The sequence below is a fragment of the Trachypithecus francoisi genome, unplaced genomic scaffold (assembly GCF_009764315.1).
Source record: "Trachypithecus francoisi isolate TF-2019V2 unplaced genomic scaffold, Tfra_2.0 Lachesis_group12, whole genome shotgun sequence".
NCBI lineage: Eukaryota > Metazoa > Chordata > Mammalia > Primates > Cercopithecidae > Trachypithecus > Trachypithecus francoisi.
Window position 1 is genome coordinate 14589524 of NW_022681457.1, and position 24165 is coordinate 14613688.

The 24165-nt window shown below is 41.9% G+C and overlaps 1 protein-coding gene across 5 annotated transcripts; it reads left to right on the forward strand.

Moving 5' to 3' along the window:
• Window positions 1-1452: 1452 nt before the first annotated feature.
• On the forward strand, window positions 1453-23765 carry ZNF45 (zinc finger protein 45). Of its 5 annotated transcripts, XM_033224843.1 has the most exons (8): window positions 1453-1521; window positions 2028-2326; window positions 11065-11223; window positions 11313-11385; window positions 13356-13402; window positions 16153-16279; window positions 16886-16978; window positions 21198-23765. In XM_033224843.1, the coding sequence occupies exons 5-8, from the start codon at window positions 13388-13390 to the stop codon at window positions 23012-23014; spliced, it is 2052 nt and encodes a 683-aa protein (XP_033080734.1). In that variant the 5' UTR covers window positions 1453-1521; window positions 2028-2326; window positions 11065-11223; window positions 11313-11385; window positions 13356-13387; the 3' UTR covers window positions 23015-23765. The 5 variants fall into 5 exon arrangements, with proteins under 5 accessions (XP_033080734.1, XP_033080736.1, XP_033080735.1 ...); XM_033224844.1 differs by lacking the exons at window positions 1453-1521; window positions 2028-2326 and adding an exon at window positions 5879-5931 and having other exon boundaries at window positions 21198-23030; XM_033224845.1 differs by lacking the exons at window positions 11065-11223; window positions 11313-11385 and having other exon boundaries at window positions 21198-23030.
• Window positions 23766-24165: the final 400 nt, after the last annotated feature.

The following is a 24165-nucleotide window of genomic DNA, read 5'->3' on the forward strand; positions in this document are numbered from 1 at the left end:
GTGGTCAGGCCACAGCTAGCATTTATAAACTGTCTTGGCGCTGGTGGGAGTGTCTTATACGGATAGGTAGCAAAGGGAACTTACAGGTTGCTTTCCATCACTTGCCGGTTTCAGCAGGTTTCTTATCTGGTCTTGGAATCACACCCTGCTGGTCTCCTGTCTCAGCCCAAATTGAACATTTTTTTTTTTTTTTTTTTGAGACGGAGTCTTGCTCTGTCACCCAGGCTGGAGTGCGGTGGCCGGATCTCAGCTCACTGCAAGCTCCGCCTCCCGGGTTCACGCCATTCTCCTGCCTCAGCCTCCCGAGTAGCTGGGACTACAGGCGCCTGCCACCTCGCCCGGCTAGTTTTTTGTATTTTTAGTAGAGACGGGGTTTCACCGTGTTAGCCAGGATGGTCTCGATCTCCTGACCTCGTGATCCGCCCGTCTCGGCCTCCCAAAGTGCTGGGATTACAGGCTTGAGCCACCGCGCCCGGCCTGAACATTGTTCAAATGTTTACATCTACTCCTATGTAGTCAACTTCTATTTTTTGTTTTTTACCCTTTCATAATAAAGTTAGAAAAATATTTAGTTTCTACCTAGGAGAAAAGTAAATAGTATAGTTTTCTGTATTTTTTGCATTTCGTGTCTTAATCCCTCACTTCACTTCCCTCTCCTTAGTGAATATACATAGACACTTTGGCAAATCATAAGACACCTTTACAGATTCCTGATTTTGAGAGCAAGAAGTGATGTGATTCCTTAATCTGAACTGATTTTTTTCAAGATTTTATATAGGGTAGAGTCTATTCAATACTATATACTTTCTTCAGTATCCTGTGAATGAAAGAAAACTAAGCGCAAGAAAAGTGGAAAATTTTGCCGCTTTTGTTCTTTTGTTTCAAGTCCTGCTGGACGATTGTATCTCCTTTTTTGAGCATTTTTAATCCAGACCTATATAATAAAAAGGCTTGTTGCTCAGGGCGGCTGTGGCCTTTTTATTACCTCTGTTTTTAGCTCACACATAGCATTCTTTTGCAATTTCCTTTTTTTCATATTTGCAACTTCTGTCACTTATAAAAGGGAACCATGGCAAAAGGAAAACGCAAGCTGAGCTCTACAAGCAGTGACTTAGACTCCACCTGCTAATTCAAAAGGAAAATTGCAGGCTGGCGGGAAGCTCAGCCCTACAGAGGATTCTGGGACGTGTAGTCCAGACTTTTGGGGGCACTTCCTCTCTGGGAAAGCGTGGCTTTGTTATTTGCTCCACTGGGGTAATAGGAACCCATAACCCAGTGCTCAGTGGGTTCGGTGGTACTTCGGCTACTTGAGGATGAGAACACGAAGCCCGCTCCCCTCGGGGATTCTGGGAAATACGATTCGGCCTTGGGAGTTGAAGCCGGCACTTCCGCCTAGAGGAGCGGAGCAGCGACTGCCGTTGCTGCCGGGGATGCTGGGAAGTGTAGTTCCAGAGCTCCCTGCCGTCCCAGGCACTTCCGCTGCGAGAGGTTGAGAGCGCGGCCTTCATTCCTCTGGTGGAGGTGAGTGAGCCTTGGGATCCCGCGACCTGTCTTGTCTTTTATGGCTTGGTCGTAGGATCATCGGGGCTCGCTCTTCGGTCAGCAGGAAAAGACGCTGCGGCGAGCAGCGGAGGGCGGAGCTGAATGGCAGAGCAGCTGACTGCCTTACTCTATCCGAGCTGCTGCATTCGGGGCGGGTCGAGAGTCCCCAGATTGGGAGTGGACCTGGATGGGGCGGCGTCTGAGGGTCTCCTGGGCTCTCAGCGGCCCGACCCGCCTTCCCCCACCTCCCACAGCTCTGTCGCTTCCTAGCGGTATAACATTGGGTGGGAACTTAATCTTTCGGTGCTTAGTTTCTGGTCTTAGTTTCCTCTTCTGCAAAACGGAATATTAACCTTATATATTTGTTTTGACAATTAGTAATATAGTACAAGTAAAATGTGTATAGAATAGTACAGGAATGTGGCAACATGTTGGCTATTAATATTAAAACTATCATAATAACCTTAAAAATATTCATTTTTCAGCAAGCGCCTGGCTCTTCTTTCTGATTCCTGCAGGAGAGGAGGCTGTTCCTGGACTATTTCTGACCTGTTTTTTAAGAAAGAGTGCATCACTCAACAGGTGGCATCTGGAGTTATCCTCTGGATTTTCCAGGATCTCAGACAACATCGTGCAATCTCCCAGCCTCCTTTCCTTCCCCTGCTCTGGCTTCTGAAAGAATGCTGCGGAGAGGAGGCAAGAGAGCATCCTGGCTCCTAGCAGCAGAGCCCCACTGTGACAGGACCTAGCCTTCACCTTTCTCTTCTGTTGCGAGTGGAAGAAGGTATTTCATTCATTGCAAATGTTTCTGCTACAGAAGTGTCCCGTTATTGAATAATTGGGGAAAATGTGACATGAATATTAGTCACACTAAACATTGGGTGCTGTCACTCTGAGGGCTTTATAAAAACTAACACACTGAACCTTCACAAAGGCTTTGTGTTGTGGGTTCTGTTCACCTTACAAAGGTGATGTGGGTATTGTTGTTACACCAATTTTGCAGATGAGGAAATGGAGAGAGCCTAATTTACTTTCCTATATCACAGTGCTAATAAGAACAGTAGATTTGTGTCCTAGAATTGGGTTCCTTATGTCTGAATACCCTTGGTCCCACAGTTTCAAATCCCAATTTAGAATTAGGAAATCAAATAAACAATCCATATAAATAAGCATAGGAAACTGGCTACAGAGGAGCCATTTGAGATCAAGTTGGGGATGGAGGTTGGAATTTTACTGTAGAAGATTTTGAAAGCAAGGTTGAGTTTGGACTTCTTTATAAAATTTTGAAAGAATTCTCATTTAATTTTTTTTTTTTTTTTGAGGCGGAGTCTCGCTCTGTCGCCCAGACTGGAGTGCAGTGGCGCAATCTCGGCTCACTGCAAGCTCCGCCTCCCGGGTTCACGCCATTCTCCTGCCTCAGCCTCCCGAGTAGCTGGGACTACAGGCGCCCGCCACCTCGCCCGGCTAGTTTTTTGTATTTTTAGTAGAGACGGGGTTTCACCATGCTAGCCAGGATGGTCTCGATCTCCTGACCTCGTGATCCGCCCGTCTCGGCCTCCCAAAGTGCTGGGATTACAGGCTTGAGCCACCGCGCCCAGCCCATTTAATTTAATTTTAAGCAATATTAGTAGTTCATATTCTAATCATAGAGATGCATGTTCTCTGTACAGGATGCAGAAAATACAGAAATATAAAATACTACAAATTTCCTTAATACTAGGATATAGATTATTAACATTTTAATGCATTTCTGTTGAGCAGTTTTTAATGTGTTTTTGTCTATGTTTTATGAAATTGTTATCACACCATTCATAGTGGGTTGTTACTCCCTTATTTTTTACTATGGAAATATCCAAACATACCCAAATATAATGAACTCTTACGTACAGTCACCCTGCTTCCATCCTTGCTAATCTTATTGCCTCTCCCACCAACTTTTTTTTCCCTTGAGTATTTCAAAACAAACCCAGATGTTCAGTCAGTAAGGCTTAAAAACTAATAATTATTATTCATTGTGTTTTGTGTGTTTTGCTTTTTTTGAGATGGAGTCTTGCTCCGTTGCCCAGGCTGGAGTGCAATGGCGCGATCTCGGCTCACTGCAACCGCTGCCTCCTGGGTTCAAGCAATTCTCCTCTCTGTTGGAGAGCTACATGAATCACACTTACTCACTGAAGAACTCCTCTTTGCAAACCTTTGGCTAGGTACTCTGAGAATATGATAATGTCCATGAAACAGAGGTCCCTGAAGTCCCACCTCTGGGATTACAGGTGCCCGCCACCACGCCCGGCTAATTTTTGTATTTTTAGTAGAGACTGGGTTTCTCCATGTTGGCCAGGCTGGTCTCCAACTTGACCTCAAGTGATCCACCCACCTCAGCCTCCCAAAGTGTTGGGATTCCAGGTGTGAGCCACCATGCCGGGCCTCATTAATTGTTTATATATGAAGGCCAAGGGAGGGGAGATTCTATTCAGTTGCCAGGGCTGCCATAAGAAAATACTACAAATTGGTTGGATTATACAGAAATGTATTTGTTACAGTTCTGGAGGCTAGAAGTCCAAGATCAAGGTGTCGCCAGTTTTGGTACCTTGTAAGGCCTCTCCTCTCTGTGTGCTTGAGCTCCCTTATTGTATGTCAACTTCTTCACCTCTTTAAAGACCCTATTTCCAAAGACAGTTATTTTCTGAGATACCGATCATTAGGACTTGAACATTTTGAAAGAGGCACACACAATTCAGCCCATAATAGATATTAACAGCAACTCTGAGGTTTTTGACTCCTGGCAGCTCTAGGAGAATGCTACTTATGTGAGAAAGCTAGAAAGAGTTGCAATTAGGAAAAGGAAGATGATTGATTTTCTTTGCTTTTTTTGGAGTTGCACTTGCCACTGGCATATAACTCTTGGTTTCTTAACTCTCTCCCATTAGACTTCAGGGACCTCTGTTTCATGGACATTATCATATTCTCAGAGTACCTAGCCAGAGGTTTGCAAAGAGGAGTTCTTCAGTGAGTAAGTGTGATTCATGTAGCTCTCCAACAGGCATCTGGATTTTGGGTGCTACAGCTTGCAATGAGAGAACAAAATAGAAAGATTATCCATAGTCCTTGTCCATTATCTCACGTTTGATGGGCTGTAGAATCCATCAACTTTTTCAGAGTATTCAAAATTTGAGTACAATTGTGGATAATATTGTTAACATCTAAAACAAACTCCCTTAAAGACAAATCAAACCACTGTTAAGGTACAGTCTTTTTTGTTTGCTTGTTTGTTTTTGAGACAAAGTCTTGCTCTGTTGCCAGGCTGGAGTGCAGTGGCGTGATCTTGGCTCACTGCAAGCTCCACCTCCTGGGTTTGAGTGATTCTCCTGCCTCAGCCTCCCCAGTAGCTGGGATTACAGGTGTGCACCACCATGCCCAGCTAATTTTTGTATTTTTAGTAGAGATGGGGTTTTGCCATGTTGGTCAAGTTAGTCTCGAACTCCTGACCTCAAGTGATCTGCTCGCCTCTGCCTCTCAAAGTGCTGGGATTATAGGCATGAGCCACCGTGCCTGGCCAGATTTAATATTTATCACATGGAGATTATGATAAGGACTGCTGACATTTGTTGGGTGTTTCTTATGACTTGGAGAATTTCTAGTGGTTTCCATGCACTAGCGTATTTGTTTTTTATGACAGTTCTATTTTATTCTGATTTTAAAGATGAAACAGCAAACACAGACAAGTTAACTATACAGATGACCCGGTGGCATAGTCAGCGGGGCAGAGCCAGAATCAAACTTCAGTAGCAAGTCAGAACACTCAATAACTGAATAACCTTGGGCAAGTTACTTGACCTTTCTGTGCCTCAGTTTTCTTACCCGTTAAGTAGGGATGATATTAATAACTACTGCGTAAGGCTTCTGTGAAGACTAAAAGAGATATGTAACCTGTTTGAAATAGCGCCTCACATGTAGTAAGTCCTCTGTGTATTATAGACTAAAGCTGGCCTTCATCTTCTACAGATAAGTTGAAAAATGCAACAAGTTATTGAAGGAGCAAAGGTGTGTGTGTGTGTGGTGTGTGTGTGTGTATATATATATTTATTTATTTATTTATTTATTTTTTGAGATAGAGTCTCGCTCTGTTGTCCAGGCTGGAGTGCAGTGGCAAAATCTCTGCTCATTGCAACCTCTGCCTCCAGGGTTCAACCAATTCTCTGCCTCAGCCTTCCGAGTACCTGGGATTACTGGCGCCCACCACCATGCCTGGCTAATTTTTTTGTATTTTTAGTAGAGATGGGGTTTCACCATCTTGGCCAGGCTGGTCTTGAACTCCTGACCTCGTGATCCACCCGCCTGGGCCTCCCAAAGTGCTGGGATTACACACGTGAGCCACTGCGCCCGGCCTCAAAGGTATATTTTTAAGTATTCTTCCCCACTTTCTACTTTTTCTATGGATGCTTTAATTCTGTTATATATTTGAACAAATGTGAATAGTTTCTATGACAGTGATTGTTGAAACCTATAACTAACTCTAATTTGCTGTCTTTTGAACTTAGCGAGTCCCTGCGGAATGATTATGTGGTCTATATTGCCTTAATAAAAAGATCTAAGCCTGCACTATCCAATAGTGTAGCCATTAGCTACATATGATTATTGGCACCTGAAACATGACTAGTCTGAATTCAGATATGTTATAACCATAAGGCATAACAGATTTCAAAGACCTACTATGAAAAAAAGAATGTAAAATCCCTCAGTAATTCTTATACTGATTACAAGTTGAGGGGATAATATTTTGGATATGTTGGGTTACAGAAAATGTATTGTTGAAATTAAGCTCACTTGCTTCATTTTACCTTTTTAAATGTAGCTATGAGAAAAATTTAAATTACACAAATAGCTTGCCTGCATTATATTTCTCTTGGACAGCACTGGTCCAAGAGAAAGGGAAGCCTCCCCTTTCACTCTGAGAATTTGTCTCCAGAAGCATTACCAGTCATTCTGCAGCTCTTTCCTCTTAGAGAGAGCTCAAGGGGCATCTTATACTGGAGAGAAGCAGGGAGCTGATAATCAGTAGGCCTGAGTGCCAGGCAGAGCCATGCCCCTGGCTTCCCGGGTGCCCATGGACAGTTCCGTCAACTCTTTAAGAGGCAATGTAGAATAATGGCAGTGGTTCTTGAACTGTGGTCACATCAGAATCATAAGACCCAGGCCCTAGATTCCTTCTGTGAGCTTGAACCTCTGTTCTTTATTAGTAATTCAGGTGTTCTGGTCACCTATTCACCCCATTGGTAAAGGAGGGATTCCCCACCTGCTACTGAGTGTCCCCCAGACATTGAAACTTAATCCCCATTGTGGTGTTATTAAGAGGTGAGGCCTTTGGGAAATGATTAAGTCATGAGGGCATGAAGGAGTTAATGCCCTTATAAAAGAGGCTTCAGAGAGAGAGTTCACCTCCCTTGTTGTTCTGCCATATGAAGACACAGCATTCCCCCGTCCCCCTTTTCCCCTACTCTACTGCCACGTGAGAACACAGCAAAAAGGCCCTCACTAGACCCACAACCTGCTGGAGCCTTGATCTTAGACTTCCCATCCTTCAGAACTTTTAAGTTTAGGAGTACACGTGCAGGTTTGTTATATAGGTAAACTTGTGACATGGGGGTTTGTTGTACAGATTATTTTGTCACTAGTACCCATTAGTTATTTTTTCTGATCCTCCACCCTCTGATGGAGACCCCAGCATCTGTTGTTCCCCTCTATGTGTCCATGTGTTCTCATCATTTAGCTCCCACTTATGAGTGAGAACATGTGGTATTTGGTTTTCTGTTACGGTGTTAGTTTACTAAGAATAATGTCCTCCAGCTCTATCCATCTTCCTGCAAAGGACATCTTTTTTTTTTTTTTTTTTTTTTTTGAGACAGTTTTGTTCTTGTTGCCCAGGCTGGAGTGCAATGGTGCCATCTCAGCTCACCACAACCTCGACCTCCTAGGTTCAAGCGATTCTCCTGCCTCATCCTCCTGAGTAGCTGGGATTACAGGCATTCACCACCTTGCCTGGTTAATTTTGTATTTTTTTTTTTCAGTAGAGACAGGGTTTCTCCATGTTGGTCAGGCTGGTCTCAAACTCCTAACCTCAGGTGATCCACCTGCCTCAGTCTCCCAAAGTGCTGGGATTACAGGTGTGAGCCACTGCACCCAGCCAGGATATCTTTTTTATGGCTGTATAGTATTCCATGGTGTATTCGCACCACATTTCCTTTATCCAGACTGCTGTCGATGGGCATTTAGGTTGATTCCATGCCTTTGCTAAATACCAGACCTATGGCTTTTTAACAAAAAAAAAATTTCTATGTTCTTCAGGGCTGAATTACATGCCTTCAGATATCAGATATCTACATGGCTTTCTCTTCCTATATTTGAGGTCTCTGCTCAAATACAAGAGAAATCTTTCGTGACAAAAACTTATTCTGTGACAGCCCCTCCTTTCATCTCTTTTTATTTCTTTACCCTGCCTTCTTGTTCTTAAAAGTGTCTCTCACTATATATTGGGGTTTGTTATGCCCTCGTAGCCCATTGTAATATCAGCTTTGTGAGATCAAGGTCTTTGTTCACTGCTGTATATTTCACATCTAGGACCCTTGGCTGGCACAGAGTAGACCCTTCAACAATTATATGTTGAATGAATGGTTCAGGTGATAAATAATGAGGCCTTGATCCACATGGCGTATCTATCAACTATTCACTACGTCATTAAAGTAGTCATTGTGCAAATCTTTGAGTTCCTTCCAAATGCTTGTAGCAATATAGTAGGTGTTGGGGATGGAGCAGGAAACGAAACTCCCCATTAGACAGGTGTAATGAATATAAGTAAGTAAATATCTAGAAGGATGTTAGAGAGGAATAAGGGCTTAGAGAAAAGAATTAAGCAGAGATGAGGGATAGGAAGTGTTGGGGTGCAGTTAGGAGACCGAAATTATCTACAGGATGGCTAGAGAGAGTCTCTGAGGTAGTGACATTTGAATAAAGAAGGAAGAGGTTCTTAGTGTGGCTCTTCTAATAGTCTCTCTGGCCCTAGCCTCCTCCCCATCAAGCCTCCTCCTGTCTGAGAGAGTAATCTGTTTGTAACACAAAAGGAATCTTTTTACTCTCCTTTCCGGAAGTCCTTCAGTGCTCTCCTGCTGACTTGCAGATAATATTGTGACTTGACCATCATCATGGTTTGAATTCTGCCTTCCTGTCCCATCTCTTTCTGCCTATTATTTGTCTTCACATCATGACATTTGTTCTCTGGGAGTTTTATAGTGATTTGGATTCTCCGGCTAATACAGCTCAGTCATCCTCCAGGGCTCAGATTAAGCCACGTTTGCGTAGAACCCCCTGCATTCCAGTGTGGGCTTAGGAGCCCATTCCTCATGCTGCCAGAGGATGCTGTGCACTACTCTGGCATTTGGCCATGTGTAGTGGAATTGCCAGTTTCCTCATCACTAGACTGTGAGCATCTTGAGGCTGGAGAATTGCATCTCTTTTAGTGAGATTCCCACAAGTCTTCATTGAGTTAATAAACTAATCTATTTAATGAAGTAGTAATAAATTCACCTGCCTAGTGCTAATTATGCAGGCAGTAAAATAGTGTTCATTCTCAGTATTTTAAGGGACACATTCTGTAGGTTCCGTAACAGTGACTCATGCTGGCATTGACTTTGAAGAGCAGAGAGTACTGTCCTAAGATGTATTTAACAAAATCCAGAGATGCTTTTCCTTCCAAAAATGACTTTGATCTTGCCCAAGGACAGCAAATATTGTGAAAGACCTAGAGGAAAAACTTGGAAATAAAATCCCTGCTCTCCAAATCCTCCCAACTGGAGTCAGTCTCAGAATTATACAACTCAGAGAGACCTTAGACCAACTAGTGTAGTCTTCCTATGTGCATCTCCATGTCTGATGGTGGGTTCATTCATTCTTTCGGTCATTTCTGCTGGGCAATTACTTTGTACAGGAACTGTTTTAGGTACTTGGGGTATAAAGCTGAATAAGCATTCATCACAAGACAGATGGTTGATGTGCTCTTATCACTTCTTTCCCCAAGGCAGTGGAAATGTACCCCCTGCAAAACATTCTTATTGAGAAGAGGTTGCTGGGCAAATATAGAGTTAGAACAAAGTGAATTACAAATTCTAAAAGTGTTTCAGGCTGGGTGTCATGGCTCACACCTATAATCCCAGCACTTTGGGAGGCCAAGGTGGGTAGATCACTTGAGGTCAGGAGTTCGAGACCAGCCTAGCCAAAATGGGGAAACCTCATCTCTACTAAAGAAACAAAAAATATTAGCCAAGAATGGTGGCAGGTGCCTGTAATCCCAGCTATTGGGGAGGCTGAGGCAGGATAATCTTTTGAACCGGAAGGCTGAGGTTGCAGTGAGCCAAGATCATTCCACTGAACTCCAGACTGGGCCGCAGCGTGAGACTCCATTTCAGAAAAATAAATAAATAAGTATTTCTTCTAAGATTGGAAGGTTTTATGTTTCCCTTTTCCATAGTAAGGGTTCTTCTATCTGAACTAAGAGAACTAAGAATAATTTACTAATAAATGAAGCAGTAATTAACTAATACTAAACTTTTAATCTGGGTATTTTACTCTGTTTCCACCCTCCATAGAATCAGAATCTTACCCTGAGAGCTACAAGGAGAACTCCATTTTTCACTGTGCAGGGGCTCTCTCCTGAAGGGTCAAGTGGAATCTGGAATCCAGCCCGTGCTTCCCCATCATCAGGCCATGTGAAGCTGCAGACTCCCTGAGTGTCTTAGTCCATTTGTGCTGCTATAACAAAATATACCATAGACTGAGTGGCTTAAACAGCAAACCTTTATAACTCACTGTCCTGGAGACTGGGAAGTCCATGATCAAGTCACTGGCAAATCCATTGTCTAATGAGGCCACTCTTACTGGTTTGCAGAAGCTATTGTCTTGTATCTTCCTGCAGGGAAGAGAGGAGCTAGGTTACTTGCTTTTCTTACAAGGACAGCAATCCCATTATGGAGGTTTCACCCTCATGACCTAATTACCTCCTAAAGGCCCCACCTCCCAATAACATCACATTAGGGCTTCAACATAAGAATTTTGAGGGGACACAGACACTGGTCCACAGCAGCAAGGGAGGGGCTCCTTGACTGTTTCATGTGAAGCAGCCGCATGGGTTTATGCATAACTTCTACTGATTGTTTAAGCTGCCAGAAACTGTTCCATGTGTTTTATGTATAGTCACTTTCACTGACCTTCCTATGAGGTAGTTATTATTATTATATCCAATTTATAGATTAGACATTAGAGCACAAAGTACTAGCAAGTTGGAGATGCCCGTATTCCAATACTGGTGGGCTGGTTCTCGAGTCTAGACTGTTTACAACTCTGTTCTCTACTCCCTCAAGCAGCTCCCTTGGCTTCAGAATCCAATCTCCATTTCTCTGTCTTTTACCCCTAACTCTGGAGCCCTCATTTCTCCTTCCATGAAACCTTAGACTCCCATCTGCTTATTTTTGTCTTTAGAAGCAACAGAGAGACAAGATTTGGAATAGTGGCTCTGGTATGAAAGCCAGATTCAGGTACCGTTCCTGCCTCTTGACCGCATCAAGCCTCAGCTTCCTCACCTGTTAAATGGATACAATTGCCATCATCATATTTGTTGAGAACTCCCTAAAATGCCAGGTATTATGCCAAGGGCATTGAATAAATTCACTCATTGATTCTTCACAGTAATCATGATTAACATCCTGTTTTCATTTCCTTTCTTTTAGCTGAGCATAGGCACAGAGGTTTGGGTGGTTGGACCAAGGTCACACAACTGACGCAACAGTAGGTTCTTCACAGGTATGTGTGAAGCACCTTAATGAAACATCATGGACCAACTTCTTCATAAGTTAAACATCACCATTTTTGTTGTTATTACTGTGCTTACTGTAGCTTGTTAATTTCAGTGACATTGATTATCTAATTTATAGCTGCATAAATCTTGCAGAGTCACGATTTTTTATTCAATTTTCTCTGTCTCTATGATAATCTTTTTAAGGCCGTACGCTGTACTGTTAAAGTAAATTTTGCAAGGTCTTTTTTTTTTTTTAAGATTTTGTCTTTCTCTTTAGAGACAGAGTCTCGCTCTGTTGGCCAGGTTGGTCTTGAACTCTTGGCCTCAAGCAATCCTCCCACCTTGGCCACAGAGTGCTAGGATTACAGGCATGAACCACCATGCACAACCAAATTTTGCAGGGTCTTACACCTTTTAGAAACCAGTCCATATAGTCAAATTCATAGAGACAACATGGTTATCAGGGGCTGGGAGGGGGAATGGGGAATTATTACTTAATGGGTACAGAAAAAATTCTGATGATGGATGGTGGTGATGGTTGCACAACAATGTAAATGTACTTACTGAACATAACCACTGAAATGGTTAAAATGGTAAATTTTATGTTACGTATTTTACTATCAAAAAAGCAGTCATCTATGTATAGTAGTCTCCCCTTATCCACAGCAGATACCTTCCAAGAGCCACAGTGAATGACTTAAACCTCGGATATTACCGAAGCCGCAATATACTATGTTTTTCCTTTACCTACATACTTATGATAAAGCTTAATTTATAAACTAAGCACAGTAAGAGACTAACAACTCATAATAAAATAGGATAATGATAAAATACTGTAACAAAAGTTCTATCAACATGGTCTCTCTGTCTCTCAAAATATCTTACTGCACTCTACTCACCTATTTTTGGACCATAGTTGACTTCAGGTAACTTAAACCACAGAAAGCAAAACTATGGATAGGAAGGACCACTGTAATCTTAAGTATTATTGCAAAAGCCTCAAATTAAGTATGGGAAACTAAGAGAGAATAACAGGTATTTCAGAGGTTAAAGGCAAGGTTAAAGCACAAACCTCTACTAAAAAATTCATCGGCTGAGTATGGTGGCTCACACCTGTAATCCCAGCACTTTGGGAGGCTGAGGCAGGAGGATCACTTGAGCTCAGGAGTTCGAGACTGGCTCGGGCAACATAGCAAGACTTCGTCTCTACAAAAAGTCAAAAAATTAGCTGGACATGGTGGTGCACACCTGTGGTCCCAGCTACTTGGGAGGCTGAGGTGGGAGGATCGCTTGAGCCCAGGTATGAGTCATGATTGTGCGACTGCACTCCAACCTGCACAGCAGAGCAAGACCCTGTCTCAAAAAAAAAAAAAAAAAAAAAAAAAGAATGTATTGGTAGAAACCATTAATGAGGACAGGTTTTATGTTACGGAATGTTATGTGCTTTTCTGCAGCTAAGAAGTAAGGTACTCTGAAAATGTTCTTTGAGCTTTTCCCCTCCTCATTTAATTCGTAAACAATCCTATGAGGTTGTTAATTCTCTCATTGTTAATCTCTTCATTTTATGCGTGAAAGAACTGAGGCACAGAGATATTAATAATTTGTCCAGGATTTCATAGCAAATAACAATGCCATAAATCTAGGCATTTGGCCCCAGAGGTTACTCTTAATCTGAGCATTTTACTCTCAATTTCTACTCTCCCTAGAATCAGTCATACCCTGAGAGCCACAAGGAGATACTATGTTAGGGGCACACTGTGTGTGGTCAGGCAGGTCACTCGCTTGCCAGGGTCTTACAGTCAGAGGGACAAGTAGTATCTGGAATCCAGCCTAGTCTCTGTTCATCAAGCCAGCCTGAGGAAGAAACACTGTTGCTATTTCATGTTTGAAAAGAGCTATGTGGGTTAGTGACATCCTTGGCCAAACTCTCATGGCTTTTTTCTCCTTTCCCCTTGTTTTCTCCTTCCCTCTTAAGACTTGGCACTTCTCCGGAAGGAGGAGGACAAAATGACGAAGTCTAAGGTGAGTTGGACCTCCCTTTCTCCATAAAAATTGTCATCTCATTTCTGAAAGATTACACACACCTTATTCTTTTTATTAGGAAGATGAAGGAGAACAGTAGACATTTGAGAACCTCTTGTGTGCCAGATGCTTGCTGCTTTTTACTTTTGTGTTAATTTTTCTTGCTTTACTTTATGACTTTATAATTTGATAAATAAGCATAGAAAAGTCAGTAACAGAATAAAAATCTCTCATTTTCCTACTGTTTCCCTTACAAAACAACCGTTTTGATTTTCCATGTTCTTTTCCTCAGATGTATTCATGACTGTATTTGTAAGCATTGTATAGATAAAATGTTCAAGTTACACCTTTTCTAATTAATATTATTTGCCCCATATTTTTATAGTCCCTTGAATCGATGTTACTCTGTGGTGTGTGTGGAAATAACTTTTCTCCTCATTCATCAACATTTAGGTAGTTTAGAATTTTTACTGAAAACGGTTACTACAGTTTTCCCACAAATAACAATTTTTTTCCAAAAAGCAATTTGAAGGAGTTTTGCTATTATTTACTTTTAATGTTATAGAAACACTATATTAAAAAGTACTTTTGATATGTGATACTTTGGGTATTTCGTATATCAATGATTCAAATATGACATCGTGCGACATGATATCTCTGATCAGAGAAAACATTATTAGGTATTTCCATGTAAGAAAGCTAGATTTTTCTTACCCAGGCCTGAATTGTACCCTATGTATGTTTATTTACTGATCTGTATTGTTTTACTCTCATGTTAACTTATTTTATTGAAGTAATAATGTACTTAATTTTAGAAGTCCAGTAGTACAAGAGGACTTACCAGATACTTTTCTTACTGTATTTATTCCTCACACCAACTTTATGAGGCAGTACTTGGTCTCGTGCATTTTAATTACAAAGAAACAAGACTGTAGAATTGTGGAAAGTTGCTGAGTTTCACTTAGGCTACCAAAGATCCGACTGATTTCAAAAGACTCCAGGATTTTTACTTAATTGAAGAGAGAGAGGCAAAGGAAAAGAATTCTTCACTCACAGGACCTGGCCCTTTTTGTGTGGGTGCCTAGCTTGTCCTGGTTAGTGGAAGATGCCTCAGATAATACTGCCTCTACTTGATTCTCTCTCCAGTGGCCCCTTCTTCTCTATGATCATTGTCATTCATTTAGGGCACCTGAATGTGCAGGGCTCCAGGGATGAACAGTGTTTATATGATTAAAACAATATGATATGCTGGCTGGGTGCCGTGGTTCATACCTGTAATTCCAGCAATTTGTGAGGCAGAGGCAGGTGGATCACTTGAGGTCAGGAGTTCGAGACCAGCCTGGCTGAACATGGCGAAACCTTGTCTGTACTAAAAATACAAAAATTAGCCTGGCATGGTGGTGCATCCCTGTAATCCCAGCTTCTTGGGAGGCTGAGGCACGAGAATCACTTGAACCCAGGAGGCGGAGATTGCAATGAGCTAAGATGATACCACTGCACTCCAGCCTGGGGAACAGACAAGGCTCTGTCTCAAACAAACAAACAAACTATACGATATACTAGTGATTATTAGGGGTGATTTTACCGCCCCCGCCCCCCACCCCCAGGCAATATCTGGAAACATTTTTGGTACCACAAGTCAGGCGTGCTACTAGCACCTAGTAGGTAGAAGCTAAGGATGTTGCAAAACACCCTACAGTGCCCTAGACACCCCCACACAGCAGACAGCTATCCCGCCTGAAATAGCAATAGTGCTGAGTTTGAGAAACCCTCCTCAACACAAAGCCATACAACACCAGCAAAATGTAGGTGAACAACAACGTATATGCTAAAAAAAAAAAACTTAAAATCATCACTAGAAATTTTACAGAGTTGTAAGATAAAACTCTAAATGGAATATCAATAAAAGGACAGTAACAGGCGAGATACCAAAGAAAAATAAAGATGTCCAGTAAATATATGAAAATATGATCTTACTAATTAAGTACACACCAAAAAACCAAGTTGTTTCTTACAGAACAGATTGCCTAGGATTTTGAAAAAGTCAGTTATATTCAATGTTATATATGGTATGGAGAATCAATGATAGTTACTTTCTCTTGCGGGGAGGATAAGGTAGGGAAAAATTGAAAAGAAGATCTGTCATACATCATAATTTGGAAGTTGCATATTGTCTGACATTGTGATTTTTCACTTCTTGGAACTTACCTAAGAAAATAAGTGGGTTGGCCGGGCGCGGTGGCTAAAGCCTGTAATCCCAGCACTTTGGGAGGCCGAGACGGGCGGATCACGAGGTCAGGAGATCGAGACCATCCTGGCTAACATGGTGAAACCCTATCTCTACTAAAAAATACAAAAAACTAGCCAGGCGAGGTGGCGGGCTCCTGTACTCCCAGCTACTTGGGAGGCTGAGGCAGGAGAATGGCGTGAACCCGGGAGGCGGAGCTTGCAGTGAGCCGAGATTGTGCCACTGCACTCCAGCCCGGGCCACAGAGCGAGACTCCATCTCAAAAAAAAGAAAGTAGGTGGGTAATATCTATGTAAAAAGTTGTTCTTTCCAGCATTTATTATAAAAAGAAAAAATCTCTACAATGTAATACACTTTATATGGAATGTGATAGTAAAGTTGAGTATGGTCTCTTAAGAATCTGGCACCTTTCCCTACACATCTTTTTCATATTTCTCAGTGCTATCTGTCTTCCAGTGGACCTATATTGCAAGATTTAGGTGGAGTGTGTTTGATGTTGTAGGAGGCAGTGACCTTCAAGGACGTGGCTGTGGTCTTCTCTGAGGAGGAGCTGCGACTGCTGAACCTTGCCCAGAGGAAGTTGTACCGAGATGTGATGCTGGAGAACTTCAGGAATGTGGTCTCAGTGGGTGAGGACAGGCGTTCCCTGACTGAACATTGTCTCCCTCCGGTGTCTCTCTGTCCTTAGGTATACAGGGCTTTGGAGCTCTTGAACTGGTTTTCAGTTTTCTAATCATCCATCATAAGACAGATATGGAACTTTTAGTCTTTCCCCCTGGCGAAAGTGTTTATTTTGTTAATGAACTGTAACTTGACAGCATGACAACTATACACTTTTATACTTTCTCAAATTGTAGTCATCTCCAATTAATGGGTCATGATATACATTTGATGAATTGTACCATTGGTTTTTTCAATGAAATAAAATGGGGTAGAAAATGTCAGAGCACTTGGCAGTAACTGCACATTGCAGCAAAGACTGTCCTGTTGCCAAGAAGAATGTGAGAGACAATGGAGAGGGTATGATGAAAACATATTTTTTTTCCAGTAATTTATACTTATATCTGCATATCTTGGGTCTTTGCATGAAATATACTTCCTCCAATGGGTCATGATTAGAAGTGTGGAAAACACTAATTTTGATGTCCTGAAGACGATGAAATGAGGACAAGAATTTTTAGTAATTTTGGCCTCTACTGTATTAATTATAAACCTATGTCCTTGCCTTTTCACAGGGCATCAGTCCACACCAGATGGTCTACCCCAGTTAGAGAGAGAAGAAAAGCTGTGGATGATGAAGATGGCAACCCAGAGAGATAACTCCTCAGGTAAGGAGGGACTGGGGCTGCTGGACTTTTTTCTATTAGTCTTGGAGATATTCCAAGGTTGGTAAACAAAAATAAGTGACGAAGGCATAGTCTAGAACAGTTTTTTTCCCCCTGATGGATATCTAATCTAATTCTAATTTATTGGATGCTTTTGGATATATGAAGATCTGTATTCATTAAACCACTTAGTTTGTTCAGGATGCTAAAACAAAATACTACGGACTGGGGAATTTATAAACAACAGAAATTTATTTCTGACATTTCTGGGAGCTGGGAAGTCCAAGTTCAAGGCACCAGCAGATTCAGTGTCTGCTGAGGACCCACTTCCTGATCCAACAACAGCACCTTCTTGCTACATCCTGAAATGGAAGGGGCAAGAAATCTCTCTCAGGCCTCTTTTATAGGGACATTAATCCTATTCATGAAAGATCTGCCCTCATGACACAATCACCTTCCTTAGGAGTCAGGATTTCAGCATACAAATGGCAAGGGCACACACATTGAGACCATAGCACCCACATCTAATGAAAGCTTAGCTTTAGTTGTAATCAAATTGAATATCATTTCCCCTTTGTGGCTTTCCTGTAGCCATTAATAGTGAATCTTGCTCACTTGGTGAAGAACTACTTTTTAGAATAAAGATTCTCATAGCCACTTTTGAGGCAAGTCTCTATAAAAGCAAATCACTTTACACAAGGAAAAAATAATGTTTAGAGAATAGCTTTTAAGTCTTTCCCTTTAAAAGTTTTCTTTGTGGCAACCATCCCCCTCTTCCAAAGAGAGTTACAGAAAAGAATGTTACTTCTCATTTTAGACATCCCTATTCAAATATGGTATGTATGGCAATGCCTTTATTATCTACACAATTAGCCAGTAACCAAATAATGTTATAGAAGATAGCCATTAAATAAACATATTCTAAAGAAGGTAGATTTTAGTTTTCTCTTCATTGTAATAAAGGGCTAACATATCAACATATCATTTTCTTTTTTTTTTTGAGATGGAGTCTAGCTCTGTCGCCCAGGCTGGAGTGCAGTGGCCGGATCTCAGCTCACTGCAAGCTCCGCCTCCCGGGTTTACACCATTCTCCTGCCTCAGCCTCCCGAGTAGCTGGGACTACAGGCGCCCGCCATCTTGCCCGGCTAGTTTTTTGTATTTTTTAGTAGAGACGGGGTTTCACCGTGCAGACCAGGATGGTCTCGATCTCCTGACCTCGTGATCCGCCCATCTCGGCCTCCCAAAGTGCTGGGATTACAGGCTTGAGCCACCGCGCCCGGCCACATATCATTTTCAATTAGAAACATTATAACCTGGGCAAAATAGGGAAATTGCCCTACTCAAATTGACACATTCTCAGGAAGACAAAAAAAAAGTCACATTTAAAAGTGAAAACTTGCGGCTAGGCATGGTGGCTCACGCCTGTAATCCCAGCACTTTGGGAGGCTGAGGTGGGTGGATCACCTGAGACCAGGAGTTCCAGACCAGCCTAGCCAACATGGTAAAACCCCGTCTCTACTAAAAATACAAAACTCAGTTGGGCATGGTGGCAGGCACCTGTAATCCCAACTACTCGGGGGGCTGAGGTAGGAGAATCACTTGAACCTGGGAGGTGGAGGTTGCAGTGAGCCTAGAGTGTGCCATTGCACTCTAGTCTGGGCAACAAGAGTGAAACTCCATCTCAAAAAAAGTAAATAAAAATAAAAGTGAAAACTTGCAAAATATATACAGACATGACAAACTAAGTAGGCTTCAACTTAAAGGAAACACATTTATCTGTTTTCCAAGTTTCCATTATTACAATATAACTTCCTATTTGAACAATTTATTTGATTAAGAAATTAACACCTTTCTTAATCATTTAGGCTAGGAGGTTTCAAACTTTTGAGTATGAGTTACAATTAGAAATATATTTTATATCATAAATAATACAAACATTCACATATGGGTAGATGTGTCTGTGGCCTTAAACAAGAATTTATGCAGAGAAATACATTTACTGCTTACAAAACACGTCTAATATTTTTCTATTCTGTTAATGCTTGTCACAAGCTACTGAATTTATTTCAAACTCACTAATAGTCCTAGCCTTCAGTGTGAAAAACAATGGTGTGATCCATATAGAAAAATGTATTTACATCCATCCATTTTCGTAGTCTGCTTTCAGAGACATTATTCCCGAGGCTCTAAATACTGACTCCTACTTGAAAAAGGAAAAATTTCAAAAACAATGAGAGAACAAAAATTTTAGAAGCAATCAATCCCTAGATCCCCTGGCCACTTTTCTGCCTTATGATTTTTTTTTTTCCTAAGTAATTCTTACCATGATTTTGTGATCAGCATGATTTTCTCATCAGCACTATCCACTTAGCTTAGCCCTGCATCTGGTAAAACCTTTAAACTTCCCAGAAGAATCGCTGTTTCCAGTCCTTTTCCCATTATGCATAGTTTACTTGAAAAAGTTCTTTCACTTTTGTAATTTGGCTCAAAGTCTCCTAGAGAAGACAAGTGGGAATTCTTTTAAATACATCTATTGAACACTGTGTGTCAGGCAGAGCTCTTGGGTGATGATAAAGTGGTGAATGATATAAAATGCTTATTCTCATGGATGGCAACATCCGTTCAACAGAGACATAAAAAATAATAAGGGACATACATAGTTTGTCAGAGGGTAATATGTGCTTTGTCAAAACAGGTGAATGGAACTTGCCAGGGGAGTAAGGTAGATGGGGAGAATTTACTATTTGATATTGAGTGGGAAAGAGGCCTCACTGGGCTGGGCATGGGGGCTCACAACTGTAATCCTAACACTTTGAAAGACTGAGGCAGGAGGATAGCTTGAGCTCAGGGGCTTGAGACCAGCCTAGGCAAGATGGTGAAACCCCAGCTCTACAAAAAATACAAAAATTAGCCAGGTGTGGTGGTGTGCCTCTGTAGTCCCAGCAGCTTGGGGGGATACGGCAGGAGAATCACATGAGCCAGGAGGTTGAGGCTGCAGCGAGCTGGGTTCACGCTACTGCACTCCAGCCTGGGTGATAAAGTGAGACCCTGTCTCAAAAAAACAAAAAGGGCCAGGCACGGTAGCTCACACCTGTAATCCCAGCACTTTGGGAGGCTGAGGCGGGTGGATCACGAGGTCAGGAGTTCAAGACCAGCCTGACCAATATGGTGAAACCCCCCTGGTGGTTATGGAAACTTTAATTGCTTTAGGTTTTAGAATAATGTATGTTATTACCATAAACCTCTTCTCCCAGGTATTCTCATGGAGGATATTTCCTAGCAAGAGGTAAAGGACCACTATCTGTTTACACTCGAACTTTAGGTATGTAGGTCAGCAATCCCCAATCTTGGCACCAAGGATTGGTTTGTTGGAAGATGGTTTTTGCACATACCAGGGTTGGGGGGATGGTTTTGAAATGAAACTGTTCTACCTCAGATCATCAGACCTCAGTTGGATTCTCAAAAGGAGCACGCAACCTAGATTCCTCACGCACACAGTTCACAATAGGATTCACGCTCCTATAAGAATCTAATGCCGCCACTGATGTGACGGGAGGTGGAGCTCAGGCAGTAATGGCCATTTGCCTCCTGCTCACCTCCTGCTGTGTGGCCCAGTTCCTAACAGGCCATGGACTGGTATTGGTCCACGGCCCAGGGGTTGGCGGCCCTGACTTAGGTGATAAGGTATTTTCTGAAAAATGTATGTCTTTCTAACTAGCACAGTGCCTCAAAATCTCCCAATCTTGGAATAAACTTCCAATGAAATAATCCCAGGCAAAGGTTTTTGATAATTTATGGTAGGAGTTTTACTAGACATTTTGAACAGGGTCACTTTGTTCAGATGTCTATGCAGTAGGCAAATTTTGTCGAAGCTATTCATTAGACATCTGCTATAGCAAAAAATTAGGCTTTTAGTAAGGTGCAGTTTCTTGGTAAAGATTTCTTAGGAAACATGTTTCCTGTTCTGCAACCACCACATTTTTACCTGGTAGCTCACACAGAAATTTCGTGTGATTCTAAGCAGGTCTCATTAATGTGTAGTGAATGAGAACCTGATGACTCCCTCTTGGTTTCTTGGTGCATGTACATGATGATAAAGAGAAACGGAACCTTCTCCTGGTTCAATGAAGCCTTAGGCTGTGGGCCCGAGTTTATAAACTTGACATATTGGAACAAAACATTATTCACATGCTCCATCTCCAAATTTTCTTTATCCTTTTAGGAGGCAAGAATCTAAAAGAGATGGAGACTCTTCAAGAAGTAGGATTAAGGTACCTGTCTCATGAAGAGCTTTTCAGCTCCCAGATCTGGCAACAGATTACAAGAGAGTTAACCAAGTATCAAGATTCTGTAGCAAACATTCAGAGAACAGGCTGTCAGTTGGAAAAACGAGATGATTTGCATTATAAAGATGAGGGATTCGGTAATCAGAGTTCCCATCTTCAAGTTCACCACAGAGTCCACACTGATGAAAAACCCTACAAAGGAGAACATTATGTGAAAAGTTTCAGCTGGAGCCCTCATCTTCAAATTAACCGAAGGGCTCATGCAGGAGAAAAGCCCTACAAATGTGAAAAATGTGATAATGCCTTCCGTCGGTTTTCAAGTCTTCAAGCCCATCAGAGAGTCCACAGTAGAGCAAAATCATACACAGATGATGCAGCTTATAGGAGTTTTAGTCAGAGGTCACATCTTCACCATCATCAGAGAGTTCCCACTGGAGAGAATCCATACAAATATGAAGAGTGTGGGAGGAACGTTGGGAAAAGTTCACATTGTCAAGCTCGTCTGATAGTTCATACGGGAGAGAAACCCTATAAATGTGACGAGTGCGGGGTAGGCTTCAGTCAGAGATCGTATCTTCAAGTTCATCTGAAAGTTCATGCTGGAAAGAAACCATATAAGTGTGAAGAGTGTGGGAAGAGCTTCAGTTGGCGTTCACGACTGCAGGCTCATCAGCGAATCCACACTGGCGAGAAACCATACAAATGCAATGCGTGTGGCAAGAGCTTTAGTTACAGCTCACACCTTAACATTCATTGTAGAATCCACACAGGAGAGAAACCCTATAAATGTGAGGAGTGTGGGAAAGGTTTCAGTGTGGGTTCACACCTTCAGGCCCATCAGATAAGCCACACTGGAGAGAAACCATACAAATGTGAGGAGTGTGGGAAAGGCTTCTGCCGGGCCTCAAATCTTTTGGACCATCAAAGAGGCCATACTGGAGAGAAACCATATCAGTGTGATGCATGTGGTAAGGGCTTCAGTCGTAGCTCAGATTTTAACATTCATTTTAGAGTCCATACAGGGGAAAAACCCTATAAATGTGAGGAGTGTGGCAAAGGCTTCAGCCAGGCCTCAAATCTTCTGGCCCATCAAAGAGGCCACACTGGAGAGAAACCCTACAAATGTGGTACATGTGGGAAGGGCTTTAGTCGGAGCTCAGATCTTAATGTACACTGTAGAATCCACACAGGAGAAAAACCCTATAAATGCGAGAAGTGTGGTAAGGCCTTCAGTCAATTCTCCAGCCTTCAGGTCCATCAGAGAGTCCACACTGGAGAGAAACCATATCAGTGTGCAGAGTGTGGGAAGGGCTTCAGTGTAGGTTCACAGCTTCAGGCCCATCAGAGGTGCCACACTGGAGAGAAACCCTATCAATGTGAGGAGTGTGGGAAGGGCTTCTGTCGGGCCTCAAATTTTCTGGCACATCGTGGAGTCCACACAGGAGAAAAACCATACCGATGTGATGTGTGTGGTAAGCGCTTCAGGCAAAGATCCTACCTTCAGGCCCACCAGAGGGTCCACACAGGAGAGAGACCATACAAATGTGAGGAATGTGGGAAAGTCTTCAGTTGGAGCTCATACCTTCAAGCCCATCAAAGAGTTCACACTGGAGAAAAACCATACAAATGTGAGGAGTGTGGGAAGGGCTTCAGTTGGAGCTCAAGTCTTATTATTCATCAGCGAGTCCATGCTGATGATGAGGGTGACAAGGACTTTCCTTCATCAGAGGATTCACACAGGAAAACTCAATAAAATATGTTTTACTGTCTCAGATGGGTGCTGAAATACTTTAATTATCAGAGCTATCATAGACAAAACATTTGTTTTACAGAGTCAGTAGTTCGGCTGAGTGGTTGGGAGACTGCACAGCAGAGAAGCCTCACGAGAGTGGAGACATACGGACTGCGTTCAGAACACTGACCGTTAGCTGATACATGCAGACAAGAGGATCAGGAAGGATGAGTCTGATCTGGAGTAAACCAGAAGTACTAAGATGGGAATGCTGAACGCTATTCCACTAGAATATAAGGTCCAAGGGGGTAGGGACTTTGTTGACTGCCAAATCTACTTTGCCTTTTCAGTGCCTAACACATTGTAATTTTTCAGTAATATTTGAAATTACTGTCATACTTGAAATTCAGTAATATTTGACATTTATCTCTCAAAGTTTCTCTAAAATTATACTCAGAAGAATAATTCTGCAAGTCTTGGAGGATATATGTTAGTCATATGGCCTGATTTTCCCATTTTTGCAGGTCTCGTGGATGAGTGTTTATCAAACTGAAGGTTACAGCTTGTTAGTGGGTCCAGAGATCAGTATCTGGCTAGCAACTAGAAGTTTTGTATGTTAACAGTACTTTATTGAGGTGTAATCTGCATGCAGTAACATGCACAAGTCTCAAGTTTATGGCTTCCTGAATTTTGACAAATGTAATCATCACCAAGATCCATGTATACAATGTCTATTAAACCAAAAAGTTTTCTTGTGCCCATTTCCAGTCAATCCCACCTCCAGTGCCAAGTATTATGATTTCTATACCATAAATTACTTAGGTCTGTTCCTGAGCTTCCTATGGATTTAGTATGTACTCTTATATCTAGATTCTTATGATCAAATGTATGATGATCTCAGTAGATGCAGAGAAACATTTGACAAAGTTCAGCATCCACCCATGATGAAAAAATTTTTCATAAAAGGCATCCATGAAAATCATACAAGCTAACATTTTTTTTACAGATGAGGGAATAATTTATATACAGTGAAACTGACTTTTTTACATTATTAGGGAATAATTTATATACAGTGAAACTGACTAGTGTATCATTATGCATTTTGGCAAGTGCTGTCATGTGAACACCACCATTACAATCAAGACATTCAACAGTTCTAGCACCCCCTGCCC